This window comes from Etheostoma spectabile, chromosome 19 (genome assembly GCF_008692095.1).
Source record: "Etheostoma spectabile isolate EspeVRDwgs_2016 chromosome 19, UIUC_Espe_1.0, whole genome shotgun sequence".
Classification (NCBI taxonomy): Eukaryota; Metazoa; Chordata; class Actinopteri; order Perciformes; family Percidae; genus Etheostoma; species Etheostoma spectabile.
In genome coordinates this window covers 10077364-10093622 of record NC_045751.1, presented here as the reverse complement: position 1 = coordinate 10093622, position 16259 = coordinate 10077364, and the positions used below count along the sequence as shown (strand labels likewise).

The window sequence follows — 16259 nt, the reverse complement described above, 5'->3', positions numbered from 1 at the left end:
GGCACATTGCTATTAGGATGGCGGATTTGCACCGTATGATTTGTATTCATAATCTTTTTAACCATCTGCATGTTTGTGGAACAAGTATAGTGTGCACACGCTGTGCACGAGCCTAGGTGCATGTTACTAATACGCTGTTAATAATAACAATAAAATGCTGCGCTATTGACTTTAGACCAGGTTTTGGTTGGTCAATGACACATTCCCTTCCTGATGCCTCAAGATAGCAATATGCCCAGAATGCACCTGAACACACCTCCCTGTAAGACCAGCACGCCCGTGGGTGCACAGATGGGCGCAGCTGCATTTGCTATTTTACGACACAGGCGCTGGACGGGAAATTGACAACTGCGTTGGTCTGAAAATAGCAAGGACACTTGTGGCGGGTGCAAGAGAAGGCCCTACTTATTTAATCGTGGTCTAAAAGCTGTTGAGCTTTAATTAAGTCCCTCACTTACAATTAGTGATAGACCAAACTTAATCGGTCAATCCCAACTTCAATCATGTGATCATTTTAAAATATTTTTTTGGGGGGAAAGAAAGTAGGTAAACAGTTGTGTATAAACACACAGAGCAACTATATAATAGCTTTTGAGTTATGTTTCATTACATATTCACCCTCATCTTTATCTGTCTGCTGTTTGGTGCTGGGCAGGTTTGTACGTCGAGTTGATCAGATTTCTGATGTAACCAAGCAAGGTTGATCAGGACGGAGAATGCTGGTCGAAAAAATAAAAAATAAAAATGGAGCTAAAAGGGCCGCAGATTTGAGAGTTTGCCACCACAGAATTTCCCAATGAGGGAGAAAGAGTATCTGCTTCCAACCCCTTTTTTACTTTTTATGTTGGAAAACCATGTTAAACTAATTATTAACCATGGTAGAGTATTTTTACATAGTTTAAAACGTGTCTGGAGGGGGTCTTTAAGGTTCGTTTAGGCACAAAAACTTTGGTTAAAGTTGGAAAAAGATGATAGTCAAGAAACTGTGGGTAAGAAAATAATGTTACTAATTTTTGGAGTTCCTCAGGGAAATGGGGTAGGTACTGTGGGTCATTTTACAGTTCTTTTCTTTTTCTGGTGAGGAATGGTTGTGGTTAAAGTAAGGGTTAACGTTAGATGTCTGTCGCTCCGGGTTGCTGGTCGGCTGTAGAAGGATATGAAATGGATCGTTAAATAAAATAAAAAAGAGATTGGTGTCATCACCAACTGCTGCATCCACGCTAGGATGCAGCGCTTGATTTTCTGGCTCTGGACGTGACACTATAATTACAGGATGTCAAGCGGTGTAATCGGGTCTCCATGGCTACACCTTGACATTTTGGGATGTTGATTCGTCGGAAATGGTTGAAACCTTCTGCTGCCACCGCTGATGCCAAGACAGCTGGTGGTGAGGTCACAGCGTCTGCCGGAGGCCTGAGTCTACGTGTGTGTGTGTGTGTGTGTGTGTCTGTGTGTGTGTGTGTGTGTGTGTGTGTGTGTTTGTGTTGATTGTCTGGTGAAGGAAAAGAAAGAAAGGTATGGAGAAAGTAAATAGGCAAAATAATTGAGAGAAAGAGAAAGAAGAGGGAGACTCTGGAGAAATCTCATAAAGGGCAAGACATTTGGCCAGGAGCTACTCATCACACAAGCTGATATCCCAAGTGTGTGTTTGTATAAATATATATATGTGTGTGTGTGTGTGTGTGTGTGTGTGTGTGTTGCAGGTAACGGGGTTTTTGTTGATCAAACATGCATAACTTCTCTATTTTTGCCTCTGACACAATAATCGAGTAAAATTCAAAAGCCTCTGCTCATGCCAACTTTTTGAAGTCGCAGCGCCGAGCGACTTCAAGAGAGAGAGAGAGAGAGGAGAGGAGAGAGAGAGAGAGAGAGAGAGAGAGAGAGAGAGAGAGAGAAAAAATCATGATGAAATTCTGGTGAAATTTCCCTTTTTTAAACAGATTTCCCAGATACAAAGGCAAATGCGCTTCTGCTCTCTCCGTCTGCTCCTCATTCACTCTGTCCACTCAATCTGTCCTTAATTCCTCTTCTTCCCTTTTGTCCTTACCTCCAGTAAGTCCTCCTTTCCTCTGTCCTCCTTTTTTCTCTCCTTTCCACGCATTCACACATCCATCATCCCTCCTCCTCACAATAAATATCACTGTATATTTGTATTCATCAGGTTAAAGTGTACGTATTAAGGAAGAGCTGAACGAGAAGCCAGGATATCGCAGGCAACTCAAATAGAAGCAAAGACAGTCTTTAGAAACCAGAATAGTCCTCATTATTAGAAGTCTCTTATTATTATTATTATCGTTATTATTATTACTAGTATAACTGATATTAGGATAAAATAAAGTTCCTTGGCCCTTGTTGATGCAGAGAGAGAGGGTGCAGCAGAGCAATGGTTCCATGTCGTTCCCTTTCAGCCCAGCGATTCGGTTAAATCCATCAAATTCCACAGTTAAAGGGGACGTTATTCCAGTGGGACTCATTCCATTTGGCTGAAGGTGAAGTGAACCGAGGTTCAAGGTAGCTCCGTTTAAATCCCTGTGGTTTTAAGAGGATTTAATTCCATTGTTATTCCGCCGCAGATTTGAAGTTTGTTTAAAGGGAAAGAAGAAATCATGTGTTCAGAAAACCAAGACAGGGACTATTGACGATATTTCCCTTCTGAACAGTCACTTTGGTCTCCTCATAATTCCGTAATATTCATGCCTGTTTGCATCTCCCAGAGAAAAGAGGACGCATTTGTACCCTTTTAAATCTCCTCTGTTCTTCTCTTGTGCCATGCGTGGAAAATGGCAGACGCTGATAAAGACAGTTTGCTGTGGTTTTATGACTAACAAAGGAGACATGTAAAAGACAATTGTTACTCTTAGTGTTAAGAAATTTTGAACTACGGGGTTTATACTGAGCGTAAAACCTTCCCAGAGACTATCTGCGGGTGTGATGGTATCGGCACGTGAAGCCTAAAGCAGGAAAGGCTCAGGGGAACAGACAGTATGCAGTGCGTCTAACAACATGGCAACTCATTTTAAATCGTTCTCAATCCGGGTTTTACAGTAAATAAAAGTAATGAATCTCACTGAGTAAGATCATCTGAGTGGCTTGAAAACCACTCTGAAGTTACCACTGACTGGCGGGTTACTTTGGTAGCTCTCTCGCTCTCTAGCTAGCTAGCCCACTCTGTATAGCTAGTGACGGGCATTCTTTTCAAACTGAGAGTGGACAATGATGTGTCCCTGCCATCTTCCAACCAGATGATGTCAAACTGTCTGTCCGGATCTCTTCTGTCCTGGCTCGAGTCACCAGAACCATCACTGATACCCCTCCGCCCCCCCCCCCCCCTCTCTCTGTCTCTCCCCCTCTGAACTTGTTCAGCCATTCTGCAAAACAAAGAAAAACAGTTTGGTTGTCCTTCTCTCCTATAGCTGCGTGGTGACGGAGTCCTCTATGACCTCACAGCTGTCCTCTGTGACATCGTCGCAGGGTCCCATATACCCGCCAATCATCATCAGCCCTCCTCCTCTTCTTGCCCCTCCTCCGTCCACGTCGCCCTCGCCCACTCCTCCCGCGCCTCCCTGGAAAATGTCCTCGCTGGAGTCCAGGAGGCGCGAGCTGGACTCGGACATGTTGGAAGCACAGTGTAGGGACTGGCAGGGGCACGGGGGCGGGAGGGGCAGAGCCAGGAGCGAGTCCCGCCCGTTCGCTCTCCGCGGGGATAACGAAGGGTTACTGACGTCGACCGAGCGGCCCACCTCGTTCAGGCGGGTCTCGCTTCGGGTCACGCCGCTGAGTCCGAAGTCGGAGTGAGAGCTGCCCAGGGGGCGGAGCAACCCGTCGGAGATGGTGTAGGAGGGCGGGGACTGGAGCGGGAGAGGCATGGGCGGGGATCTGCGTTTGGAGCGCGAGAACAGGTAGGAGAGGCGCTTGAAAGAGTCCGTCTTTGATCCCGGAGCCGAGAGGCGCTGCAGGCGGGTCCTGGTGCGAGCAAACGACGAGGAGAAGGACGAGGAGAAGGATGAAGACGGGCAGGGAAGGCTGGTGGTGGAGGAGGAGGATGGAGTGATGACGCTCGTCTTCAGCCCGTTGCTCTTTGGTTTCCCCTCCTCGTCCTCCTCCTCTTTCCCCCATCCAACGCCCTCCTCCAGCTCCTCCTCCTCCTCCTCCTCCCCTTCTCCCTCTCCCTCTCTATCTGTCCGGGTCAGCCCAGAAATTGAGCGCACCAGGGCGGACACGCCAAGCGTTGGTGACCCCGCTTCGCCCTCCCCCGGGGTCACGAACGTCACGCTCTTTGACCTCGGGCATCCGCTGCCGCCGTCGCCCGACTCGCTGTCGTCCTCCGATGCCATGGCGCCGTCGTCTCGAGCTGCCTCACTGGAGGAGGAGTAGTGTCGCCGGGGAGGCCGCCGGTTGCCTAGGAGATCCAGGACCTCGTAGCGGAAACTGGAGATGTCTTGCTTCAACTCCTGGAAAGAGACCGAGACAACTGGTGTCATTAAATGTAAATACCACTGATATTTAAAATGAGTTCTGTTAGTGAGGAGAAGTTAAATCTCTCTTCTTTACTTGACAATATTTTATACTTAACAAGGATGAGAGAAGAGAGATGAAATGTGTTGAGAGAGAAAAGTTAAAATCAATAGTGAAGAAAAACAACATGTTCTTTTAGGAAGGCTGCTTTCAGGAGGTTTATTCATAAAGCTTGAAATATCTGACATTCTGGGGGAAACAGAAAGAGAGAAAACAACAGAGGAAGAAGAGGGTGAGGAGGGGAAGTGGAAGAGATGAGACTGGTGACTGAATGAGAGAGGGTGAAGAGGAGGGTAAGGATTTAGGAGGATGGAGGTGAAGAGAAGAGAGATCGAGGTCAAGAGACAAGCAAAAGAGAGAGAGAGAGAGAGTGAGCAGATAAGTGGAGCAAGTAGGGACTGACGAGACAGGAGGGATAAAATAAATTTGACAAATTTGACAAAATAAACTCACTTCATGAAATAAATACACTTTGTTGTAATGTTTACTTAAAGAGTAATGTATGTAATTTTTATAGACTTAATATTGTATTTCTTTTTAAGGATTGTAACTCTTGTGTGATACATTATGATTGTCTCTGCCTCTGGATCCAACGCTGTAAAAGCGTGGTCTGTCATTTTGTGGTGTTTGTTCCTTCATCTTTCTTCTTCTTTTTTTTTTTTTTTTTTTTTAAAACAAACGCGCAGCATGTTCAGTGTCACTGAGCACAGTGTGGAAATTATTTTCACTTGGATCAGTTCAGTTCTCTAACAACTTGAACTCAGCCTGTAGCTTAATCACGGGATCAGATCAATACCATGAATGGAGACGTAAACATTCACTCTGTTGACTTCTATGGCTTCTCACCTGCTTCTTTCTCTCCCCGACGAGCTACGGGTCGAATAACCAATCCTTTGGTTCTTTACCATACGATCACCGCCACCTTGCTCCTTTTTTGCTTGCCATATGTCGCACATGTGGCTTTATTCCTCAGAGAATAAAACTCTGTGGTTTAGTTCATGCACCTGATGTTAGATACACGTTTTAAACACATTCTCTTGCCTATTTATAACTACTCAGTTAGACACACACACACACACACACACACACACACACACACACACACACACACACTCACACACACACACACACACACACAGTGTGAAAGTGATTCAGCTCCATGTGCACCTGATGTTGTTTTTGTGTTGAAAAGCCCAAAGGAACTTTCCACTTCAAAGCCCAGGCTGGGCTCCAGAGGCATCATGGGAAACGGGCTCTGGAGCTAAAACAGTTTGGAATACAGTAATTTACGGCTCGGAGGATTGGATTTGAATCTCTCCTCAAGGATAATCGACTGAGCGGTTGGTATCGATGAGAGCTGTGGATTTGCAGCAGGAGACGAGGAGAAAATAAATGAATCTTTTCATCTTTGAATAAATCTTTGTTTAAACTCCACAGTGTTAGAGCCGAGACAAGCCAGACAACCTTTTGGTTGCTCTAGTTATTTTTGCTATCATCTATTTCTTATTTGGATCTCCATAAGCCGTCACCATGACAGCAGTTGCGAGTCATCAGTGGTTTCCACCTTAAAAAAAAAAAAAAGGACCCACCTTAAAGTTCTCCTCCGTTAGTCCCTCGTCCGTCTTGGCGCTGCGGATCATGGCTGCCACGTACCTCTTCACCAGGCTCCGGATCACTTCCTGTTGGAGACAGTCACCATGGTTACTTTACTGTCTTGGTATCTCATTATTTGCTCTTTTTTGCTGTCAGAAAAGTGAGTACAGTTTTATATGTTATGGGTCTGTACTTTGCTAATAAATGTTTATCTGGAAAGAACTATGTCACGTGTTGTACACTTTAAATATACCGGGCGCCTGATCGTGCATCTGGCCATTCAGACCGGTCACAAAGCGATCCTCCTCCCCCCTCCCCCTCTCTCTCTCTCCGATAGAAAGAGACAGGATGAGTGCGGAAAACTGGTAGTAATTGTAGCCTATATGTGTCTGTTTGTGTTGTGTGTGTGTGTGTGTCTCTCTGTCCATCCATCGGTCTCTCTCTCCATGTCTCGCTGTGAGAAGACAAGAAAGCCTAAATCACCATGAGCCCAGGTGTTTTATTTTGAAAGTGTTTTTTTTTAAAGTCCGGCTGCAGTGCTCTTCCGTATGTTTTTACCTGCGGCTCAACATACGCCGCTCTCGCACAAAAAACAAGGGGAGAGCCAAAATACGCTGCGACGCGGGTCGAGGGGGTTTATGAATGGACAATTGGCAAACAGTGCGCAAAAGAAAACGCCTACGCGGCCATACGCTTGGATTTTTTGGGTGTTTTGGGGGTGGGCGGGTTTTGATTGCAGAAATAATTTGTGTTGAAGGGTAACCCCTTAGAATTCATAAAGTTTATAAAAAAATTTTTTTAAAAATTTTTTTTAACGCATGTTAAGGAATATACCCCTTAGTATGGTAAAAATACATAAAAAATTACTAAAATGGTCTATGGCCGCAGATTTATCTTGCTTAACTTGAACCTGTTTTTTTATTGCCAAAAATAGCCCCAATTTTTCCCCCCCTTTTTCATTGTGGAAAAAATTTTTCGGGGGCTCATTTTCTTTGTACGAAAATTTGGCGATTTAAGATTTAAGATCTTCCAAAATTGAATTTTTGCTTTTTTTGGGGTTTTTAAGATTATAGTTTTTTTAAAAGAAGGCGACTGACTTTAGCTTTAGCCTCGGTTTTTACTCGGTTTTCTCCACTGTTTTAATGAAAATGTTCATTAAACATTTATGATTTTGTTAAATGATAAAATTTGGGTTTTTTCATTTTTTGGGTTTTTGATGGTTTTGTTTAAAATTTTTAACACTTTCATAAATTTTGTAGTTTTCCCTAACCCCATCCAACATTAAAAATATTTCTTTCCAAGAAATCTTTTGGAAATTTAACAAAAACATTTTTTAAAATATTTAGGGCTTAAAAAAAAAGGCGGAACAATTTCCAACAATGTCAGGGGTTTTATGGAATGTATACAACAAAAACTGTGTGATCATTTACAACTGGCTCAAAACCAACCGCGCTAAAAAATTTTTCACAACAGATCATTGGGAAAGGATTTCTCATTAGTAATCACCCAAAGGGCGGGTACCCTGGATTTTAAAGCCAAAGACAAAATTTCCCCGCATTTTGGGGCTCAGTGGGCGGTAATACACACACACACAACACACCACCACACACAACACCACACACACACACACCACACCACCACACACACACACAACACAAACCCCCACACAAACACACACCCCACACCCACCACCACCCAAAAAACACACACACATAATAACATACACAACACAGCATCCCCCCAAGTCCCCCCCCGTGACTGCCAAAGGGGACAGTTGGCATCGTACTTCCGCCTCTGCCAGAACACACCAAACATGTTAAAGGAAGGGCGAAATTTTTTAACAATTCTGTCAAAGCAACAATCAGCGCTGCCAAACCCAAAGTCCTGGCGTTCCTGCGTCTGTAGGTGCTGCCAGTGCTGAGGTGTCAAAATACAAGAGATCCATCAAGGCTGATTTGCTGCACAAATTTTTAAAAAAAATCCTCCCAAAAACTGGACATACCCGACAGAATACTAGTTGTGGCTGCCAAGAACAATATGTGTTTCTGAAGAGTTTAAAAACTTATATTAGAGTACACGGTGTACTGACATAACCTGGAATACACTCCTACATCACTGCAGCAGGGTGAGGAGATGAACCACTGGAGGTCAGCAAAAGAAGGTTGCTGTTAAGCCGCCTACAGACAATCAGCAGTAAAACGGCCAGGTAGGAACCAGAGCACAGTGCGGACCCTTCAGAGGCCAAACTCCGTGCAGATATGTCATTAGCGCTTCTGGCTGCCTCTTTATCTTAGTGCTTGTGCCTTGAGAGGTCAGCTGCAAATTAAAGCAATGCGCCGTGCTGAGGGTATCGCTTCCTTCGAGTTGCCTCCACCGCTCTCCCCAGCCTCGTGTCGTAGATATCTGCAGCTGCCAGACTCCCTTGCGTGGTGTTGGTATTGGCTCCCAGGAAGCGGGCGGTAAGCTCCAGGTCCTGCAGCCGCAGACGGCCCCTTCTACCGGCTGCAGCTTCTCTCCGTCTGCCAGCACACGCATTTGAAGCTCTGAATTCCCAGGTATTTATACGCAAGTAGTAAGTATGTTGAAAAACATCATAGTAGGGCGCCTGTGTAGCACCTGGTAGAGGGCACGCCCATATATAGACGTTTCCCCCTCGACAAAGCGGATGCGGGTTCGACTTCGAGCTGCAGCCCTTACATTCCCTTTCTCTCTTACCCCCTTTATGTGTTCAGCTGCCCTATACAAATAAAGGCCTATAATGCCTAAAAAATAATCTAAAAGCATTATAGTATAGCATGTCGAAAAAAAGTCACAAAAAATCCTGATCACGTGGAAGATTCTGCTGACCAACTTTCCAAATAGCCGCTGCTGCCAGCTGCAGAGTTCTCCGTCTCCCCGCCAAAATCTCAGACTGGATCTGGGTCTGTCCGCGGCAGACTGGTCGCTGCCAAAGCCTTCTGGAGTTTAAGCTGAAGTAGGGAAATTGGACCCGGTGGCAAGCATTAAGAATATCTTTATACAGGTTCCAAAAGTTACTTTTTTGTCCACCAGCCAAATGGCTGATGAATGATCAAATTTGAACAGCTACTCAATAGTTGACCATTGTTTTTTTGGCTGGATGGTGAAGCAAATCCACCAGCTACTTGCATATTTTACCAGCATTTGGCTAGTAGATGGTGCTAATTTTGGACCCTGACTATATAGAAATATCCAATCTTTTCACTGCTGGTGTCGTTTGCCTATGTATCATACAGAGGCATCATCTTGAGACAAAATAACAACCTGTACTTTTTCTTTAAGTTACGCTGGAACAGCAGCCCGTTCAGGTTGGATCAGGTAGTGAACTGGTGAGAAGCACCACCCCCCCCCCCCCCCCCCCCCCCCCCCCACACACACACACACACACACCACAACCACAAAACAGGAAGCAGTGATGGCTGTACAGACCTGGTAATGCTGGTTCTGTATCAGACTGTCAGCGTGGCGTTCCTGCAAACACAAGAAGAGACCAAGTTAAACACATTAGTTTCTTTATTCCTCAGATAACAATATCATAAACACTTCATTCCAAAATCCAAATGTTTTTTTTATTTTCTTGACAGTTTTTCGATTCCTTAAGCACTATTTTGAAAACAGGGACCGGTTTTTCAGAACATGACACACAAAAAGCACAACACCTCAGACCCTTTGCTAAATGAAACACTCTATACAAAAACTATACAGTAATTTAAAAAAGAAGCATATTTTGTTACCATATGAAACACACACATATGACTTAATTCTGTTTGAGCCAGTTACACACTGCTGCTGCTAACCTTAAAAACACTTTTAGCAATTCTACTTCTCAGTGAGTACTGTAAATGAAGTACACAGAGAAAGTGCAACATTGGCCCAATCCCAAAGTGAGCCCTGAGGACTAAGGACTAAAGACTCACAGTCTTAATCGATAGATAAATACTTTATTCATCCCAAAGGAAATTCTAGATCTAATTGATCTCAAGTGCTAAGTGAGTGAGTGAGTGAGGCCACAAGGGCTCAGATAGGTATGAATGGGATTGGGACAGTGCTTCACGAGATCACATGTTACCTTGGCGACGTTTAATAACAAAGATGTTGCTGACACTTGCCGGTTTGGGAATTTTCATTTTAAGTTTGTTGCTTTCCACACGGCCAAGGCCCAGGAGAAGGCTGCCTGACTTTGACATTTTTTCAAACTCTTGTTTTACAAGCTGGACAAACAGGTCCGTTCTGGTCCATGATCGTGTGTCATAATGTTGTTTACCTTTGTAATTTCCAGATTTCCCTATGGTCTCCGCGGTAATCGTCACAACGCATGAACTGTGGGTAAATCCCTTTGGTGAAGTCTGCTTTGACGCAGACTCACGGAAAGGACTTTTGTAAATGTGTACTCAAACCTTCACGCCCTTTGAAATTCAACATTGGGCCAACCCTGAGCCCTTACGAATTCCACAAGAATGCGCACCAAAGTCCGTGAGTCTGTGAGTCCGGACTTTGGGATTGGGCTAATATGTTCATAAGCAATCATGTGTTTGTGAAAGGTGTGAGGCTGACATTGTGCTTATAGTGGTGCACATCTTGGCCAATATTTTGATCCTTGTGTGTAAGATTTTAATCATTGTGTAATACTTTGGATTTCAATGTGTAAGCAATTGGCAAAAACTGTAAAAAGTGAGGCCCTCTTTTGAAAAATGATTGTTAGGATCAAAATGGAGCAAAAGACAACAGATGTCAAATTGCCGTTGGCTGACAGAATGACTTTTCACAGCCTACATCCTTTATATTGGAGAGCCGCAGAGTAATGAACTCCAGTTAATCAGTTCTCTCCATTAAAAATGAATACATAACTTCTTTGGAACTTCTGCTCTTCATTTACATTTCGAGGCGTTTAGCAGATCCTTCCATCCTATTAAACCACAATCATCTCGGTGACAGGCAGATAGGAGCAGATGATGACTGTCTCCTCTTCTCACCTCATCAAGACTTAGACTTAGACTTAGACTTAGACTTCTCTTTATTGATCCTTTTGGGATGACTCCCGCAAGGAAATTGAAAATTCCAGCACCAGTTTTAGCAAGAAAAAACAAATTAAAAAATAGATTAAAAAAAGAAAAGAAAAGACGTATAAAGCAACAAAATAACAATAATGATAATAATAACAACAATAAGAACATTTGTCAAATAAAACAAACAAAAGACCATAAATTGTTATTAAAGTGTCAGTGTTGAGTCCAGTATTGAAGTGATAAAGTGATAAAGTGACTAGGTGTGCGTGTATGTATGTATGTATGTGTACTGTGTGTATGTATGTATGTACGTGTACTGTGTATGCATGTATGTATATATGTATGTATATATGTATATATGTATGTATGTATGTATGTATGTATTGTCCTATGCCCTATTTCCTCCTCCCCCCTAGTGAGGAGTTGTATAGTCTGATGGCATGAGGGACAAAGGAGTCCTTGAGTCTGTTGGTCCGGCACTTGGGAAGGAGCAGCCTTCCACTGAACCGGCTCCTCTGGGTGCTGATGACGGTGTGCAGGGGGTGGCTGGCATTTTCAGTAATAGCCAGCAGTTTGTCCAATGTCCTCCTCTCTGCCACCGTCACCAGTGAGTCCAAGTGTTGGAACCAACTGAGCAACTGTGTTGAGAGCTTTCGGGTTATTTTAAGAGAGCTGAAGCATCAAACCAGACCCATAGAAGACTTATTCATGCAGCTTTTTGTAACTAAGGGCTTGGCAAAGGAAGACAATAAAGAGAAAAAAATAAACAAAACAGACTATGTGATAAATGTGCATTCAAAATAGAAAATAAGAAAGTATTGTTCCAGCAAATAAAAACAAATGTGTGTGAAGATAGTTACGATTCCCCTGTGTGAACCTGGCTAAAGTTATTAAACTTTAAACCGAGATATCTCAATATTGCCTTTGCAATGTTATTTTAAACCATGATCAGAGAGACACAAGAGTGTTACTCTCCTCTTATTATAAACGATTTTGAATATGATTGGATTCATAAGTGATTGTTATAAAGGACCTTTTTGTCGACCATGCACTCGAAGACTTTGAAAACACTTGTCTGACACCCTCTCTCATCCATGGAAAATTGGCCTTATCGCTGTTACATTTGTTCTTGTAGAAAGCAATATCAGGAAAATAAGAAAATAATATGTCTTGTTTCTCTGATAACTTAAGAGCCAGACGTCCAACGACATATAGATGAAAACCAACAAGCTCAAAAAAGTGTATGTAAAATGTGGCTGAAAACTGGATAAAAAAGTCCATTTATGATCGATTCTGGAAGACAGCTAAGACGCTGACGCATTCTTAAAGAGGATATGACGCCAGGATTGCCTTGGGTATGAACATTCGGGATAATGTTAGTACACAACTCTACAGAATATATAGAAACAGACATGTAGGAATGTTTTGTCAACCTGCAGTCATCCTCCCCGTATCTTCCTCTATCCATCTATTTCCGCCTATCATTGCCCTCAATTTCTCATGCTGTTGTTTTTCTGCTTAGTCTGACAACACACACACACACACACACACACACACACACACACACACACACACACACACACACACACACACACACACACACACACACACACACACACACACACACACACAGTGTGACTCTGACTTCACCATATCTCTGCGGTGCTGTGCGGCTCTGTGAAGCTATGTGGGCTGGTTGGCTTATATAACTCAGCTGACTTCAGCTGAGGTGAGCATGCCAGCTGCAGTCTGTGAGTGTGTGTGTCTGTGTGAGTGTGTGTGTGTGTGTGTGTGTGTGTGTGTGTGTGTGTGCTCTGCTTGCTCACAGTCTCTCTCCAGATGACTGGACTGTGTTCATGTGTTCATCAGGACGTGTTTATCTGCTGATGTTCCCTCTGTGCTCAAAGACACACAGCTGATGTCCGATCAAGTCCCGTCTGATTGTATTTCTGTAAATTATACATCCCCCTCGCTCACTCGCTTCGCTCACTTCAGTCCTTCTGCTAGGAATTTATTTATTTCTTATGCTACTTTATACAACTTGTACATAAAATATGACAGCGTTAGTTTCCCATCTGTGTCATCCTCTGAGCTTCTTATGTTCCTGTTGGACTCTACGCGATGATGCTGGTGAAACGAACGAAACAAAATGAAACTGAATTTACGCTGAAGGGTGAGCATGTTCAAACATACAGCGTTCACAGTAAACCAGAGCTCAGTTAGCATGTGAATCCTCCAGTGACTTGTTAACAAGAATATCAGCATACGGCCTTTCACCTGGCGGAGGCTCGTGCAGTTTGTTTGCCTGACTGCTGAGTGACGGGCATAAATAAACATTTCTTCTCGAGTTTGTGAACTTTGGAGTTTTGTTTTGTCTGAAGTGGAGCAGCAGAGAGACGTGTGAGTTACCCTGACTGTCCCAAAGCGCTCACTGGTTTGATCCGGGCAGCTGCAGCTTGTCAATCAAACTCAAAGTCAACTTTTTTTTTTACATATATATATACGGTACAGATGAAGAAAATGTTGTTTCTCTGAGGCGCAGAAAGCTCAACATGGAGGACACAAACAATGAAGGCAAAAATAAACAAGCGAGAAAACCTGGTGCGTTTAAAAGATCAACTAGACATAATGCTCTAAATAACAAATATGGTGTATGTTCTGGTGCTGGCCTTGGAAGATTTGGTACCGGCCGAGAAAAAAAGTCACTTGGCCCCAAAAAAAAAAAATACAGTGTGTGTGGGGCATTTTTCTTCATCACTCCTGTCACGACTACAACAACAATATACTGATTTTAAATGAAATATATCATCAGGACACAAGCTATTCATCATCCCATTTAGCATTTAATAGTACGAGAAATCTGTGAGGACAGCACACCTCACTGAGTGTGGCTGTAACTTCATCAAAACAGTACAAATACAGGTTTGGTTTGTGTTTAGTATTCTGTCATTTTCTGACAAAGAGCTGACAAAGAGCGAACAGCTCAACCAAATATTTAATAATTGTGGACATGCAAACAAGACTAATGGGAGACTTTATCTTTCTATGTAAATACCTAGTGAGAATAATTAGGATCTGCAATTTAGATACAATGTCCCCTCCAGGTTGCCTGCTCCGCAACACATCTGTTAATTTAAAACCAGTGCTCAGTGCAGAAAAGGTTGGTAACACCGGGGGGGGGGGGGGCTTTTATCAGAATACAGCATAAAAAATCTGCTTAGAAATATGGGAAACATTGGCTGGAATACAACAACACAATGTTATTCTGCTAAATAAGAAATCGCATTTATTATTCCTTTAACTTGTTTTCATTTAAATCATATTGAACCCCTCGCCCTCCTTCCAGCTCCGCCCCTGCATAGGAGCATTACATAATGAAATAAGTAAAAATTACAGAAAATGATTTATAAGAATATGAAACTCACCGTGAACTCTCGGAGGTTTTCACATTTGTGTGTTTCCTCCCCGGGCGCATGGCCTCTTCTGCACAGCTTGTTGTGGAGCCACACGAGCAGGTAGAGGATGGACTTGGGGCTGGGGATGATGTTGAACGGAGGCGGCAGCGTGCCGCCCTCGTCGAAGTAGCTCATCCACAACTTGGTGCGGGCAAACTTCCACTCGATGTCGGCGTGGTCCTGCAGGAGGAAGAGAACCCAGCTTGAGGTCATGTAACAATCTGAGAGGTGATCTATTTTATTTTTTAGATGAAATTTGGTGAAGCAATTAAAGAGACATGATGCCTAGTAACTGTTGTAAGATGTTTATTTAGAACTAGTGCAGACTACAAGACTTTGAGTTTAAGTGTACTGACTACAAGATCATTCCTTTTGGAGAGATCGGCAGTTGGAGCGAATGATTGCCGTAAATCAAAATAATGTCTGCTAATAAGTCACGGGGATGGATGGATTACTGAACGGGCCTACCGAGCACAGGCCCAGGGGCCCAAGGGGTCAGGGGTCCTGACTCACCAAATGTTGCTGAAAAAACAAAACACAAAACGATCACAAATAGACGCTAAATGACTTAAAATAGACACAAAACCCCCAAAAATGAACATAATGACTTTAAACCTAAACTTAAAAACAGATGCAACACGCCAAAGCAGACCAGAAATGACCACAAAGAAACACAAAGTTACTCCAAAAGGATGCAAAAAAAAAAATCACAGAGATGCAAAAACAACCACAAAATGACCACTAATGGACCTTAATGAGGTGCAAAAAAGTTTTTTAAAAAGTAAAAACAGCTGATGAATCGTTTCAGTCGCCATTTAAGGTTGTGACTTACAGCGATGAGCTGGTAGGAGTTGTTCATCATGGCGATGAGCATGTTGAGCAGGACCACCAGCGAGATGACGTTGTACGTCCCGAACATGGTCGCCCCGACGAACTCTGTGAACTCGTGGCGGGCCTTCACGTTGGTCACGTACAGATTCAGCAGCCCGAATATCGACCAGAACAGAGACTGGAGGGTCTCGAATAACCTGAGGACACGGAAAAGGAGAGAACCTTTATTTTGGGTGAGGATTATTCAGAAAATAAAAATACGTTGCACACTTAAAACGTGAGACAAGCTGCGTCAGACGGGGACAAGCAGATCAGAAGTTGCAACTCCTGTACAGTGTCTAACTTGCAAAACATATATAATAATTAATAATAATGATAAAAATGCATTTTAAGTTGGTTATTGCTCCATTATCTTTGTTAAAGGAAGTTTTTCTCCCACAAACTAACTGCTAGCTCTTGGGTGAGTTACTGGAATTCTTTGTAAATTATAGAAAGTGGTCTAGACCAACTCTAGCTGTAAAGTGTCTTGAGATAACTCTTGTTGTGATTTGATACTATAAATAAAATTGAATTGAATTAAAGCTATGGTGCATAGTTTCTGTCTCCCCCACGAGGAATTAGGGCTGGGGCCGCAGTTGCCGCAGTCTCACCGCAGTTGAAAAGCACTTGAAATTCCGGCGGTAGCGCGGTATATAACCCCCTTAACCCTCATGTTGTCCTTAGGTCAACCTCCGTAATATTCATCTTTCTCAGATTGTCTACGCAAATAACAACCTCAACATATTTAAGCTGAAGACATTTCATTGACAGTCAGATGCTTATAGACAACCAATAAATGAGC

General features: G+C 43.2%; 1 protein-coding gene across 2 annotated transcripts in view; it reads right to left on the bottom strand.

Moving 5' to 3' along the window:
* Positions 1–834: 834 nt before the first annotated feature.
* Positions 835–16259, bottom strand: part of trpc5a (transient receptor potential cation channel, subfamily C, member 5a) — a 67835-nt gene continuing 52410 nt past the window's right edge. The window contains exons 13-18 of one of the 2 annotated variants that reach the window (XM_032499405.1): positions 15420–15615; positions 15101–15109; positions 14558–14767; positions 9556–9597; positions 6105–6194; positions 835–4451 (exon numbers count right to left, since the gene is read on the bottom strand). In XM_032499405.1, the coding sequence (XP_032355296.1) occupies positions 3408–4451; positions 6105–6194; positions 9556–9597; positions 14558–14767; positions 15101–15109; positions 15420–15615 (1591 nt within the window). In that variant the 3' untranslated portion in view covers positions 835–3407. The remainder of the gene's footprint in view (positions 4452–6104; positions 6195–9555; positions 9598–14557; positions 14768–15100; positions 15110–15419; positions 15616–16259) is intronic. The other variant, XM_032499406.1, reaches the window with a different exon arrangement.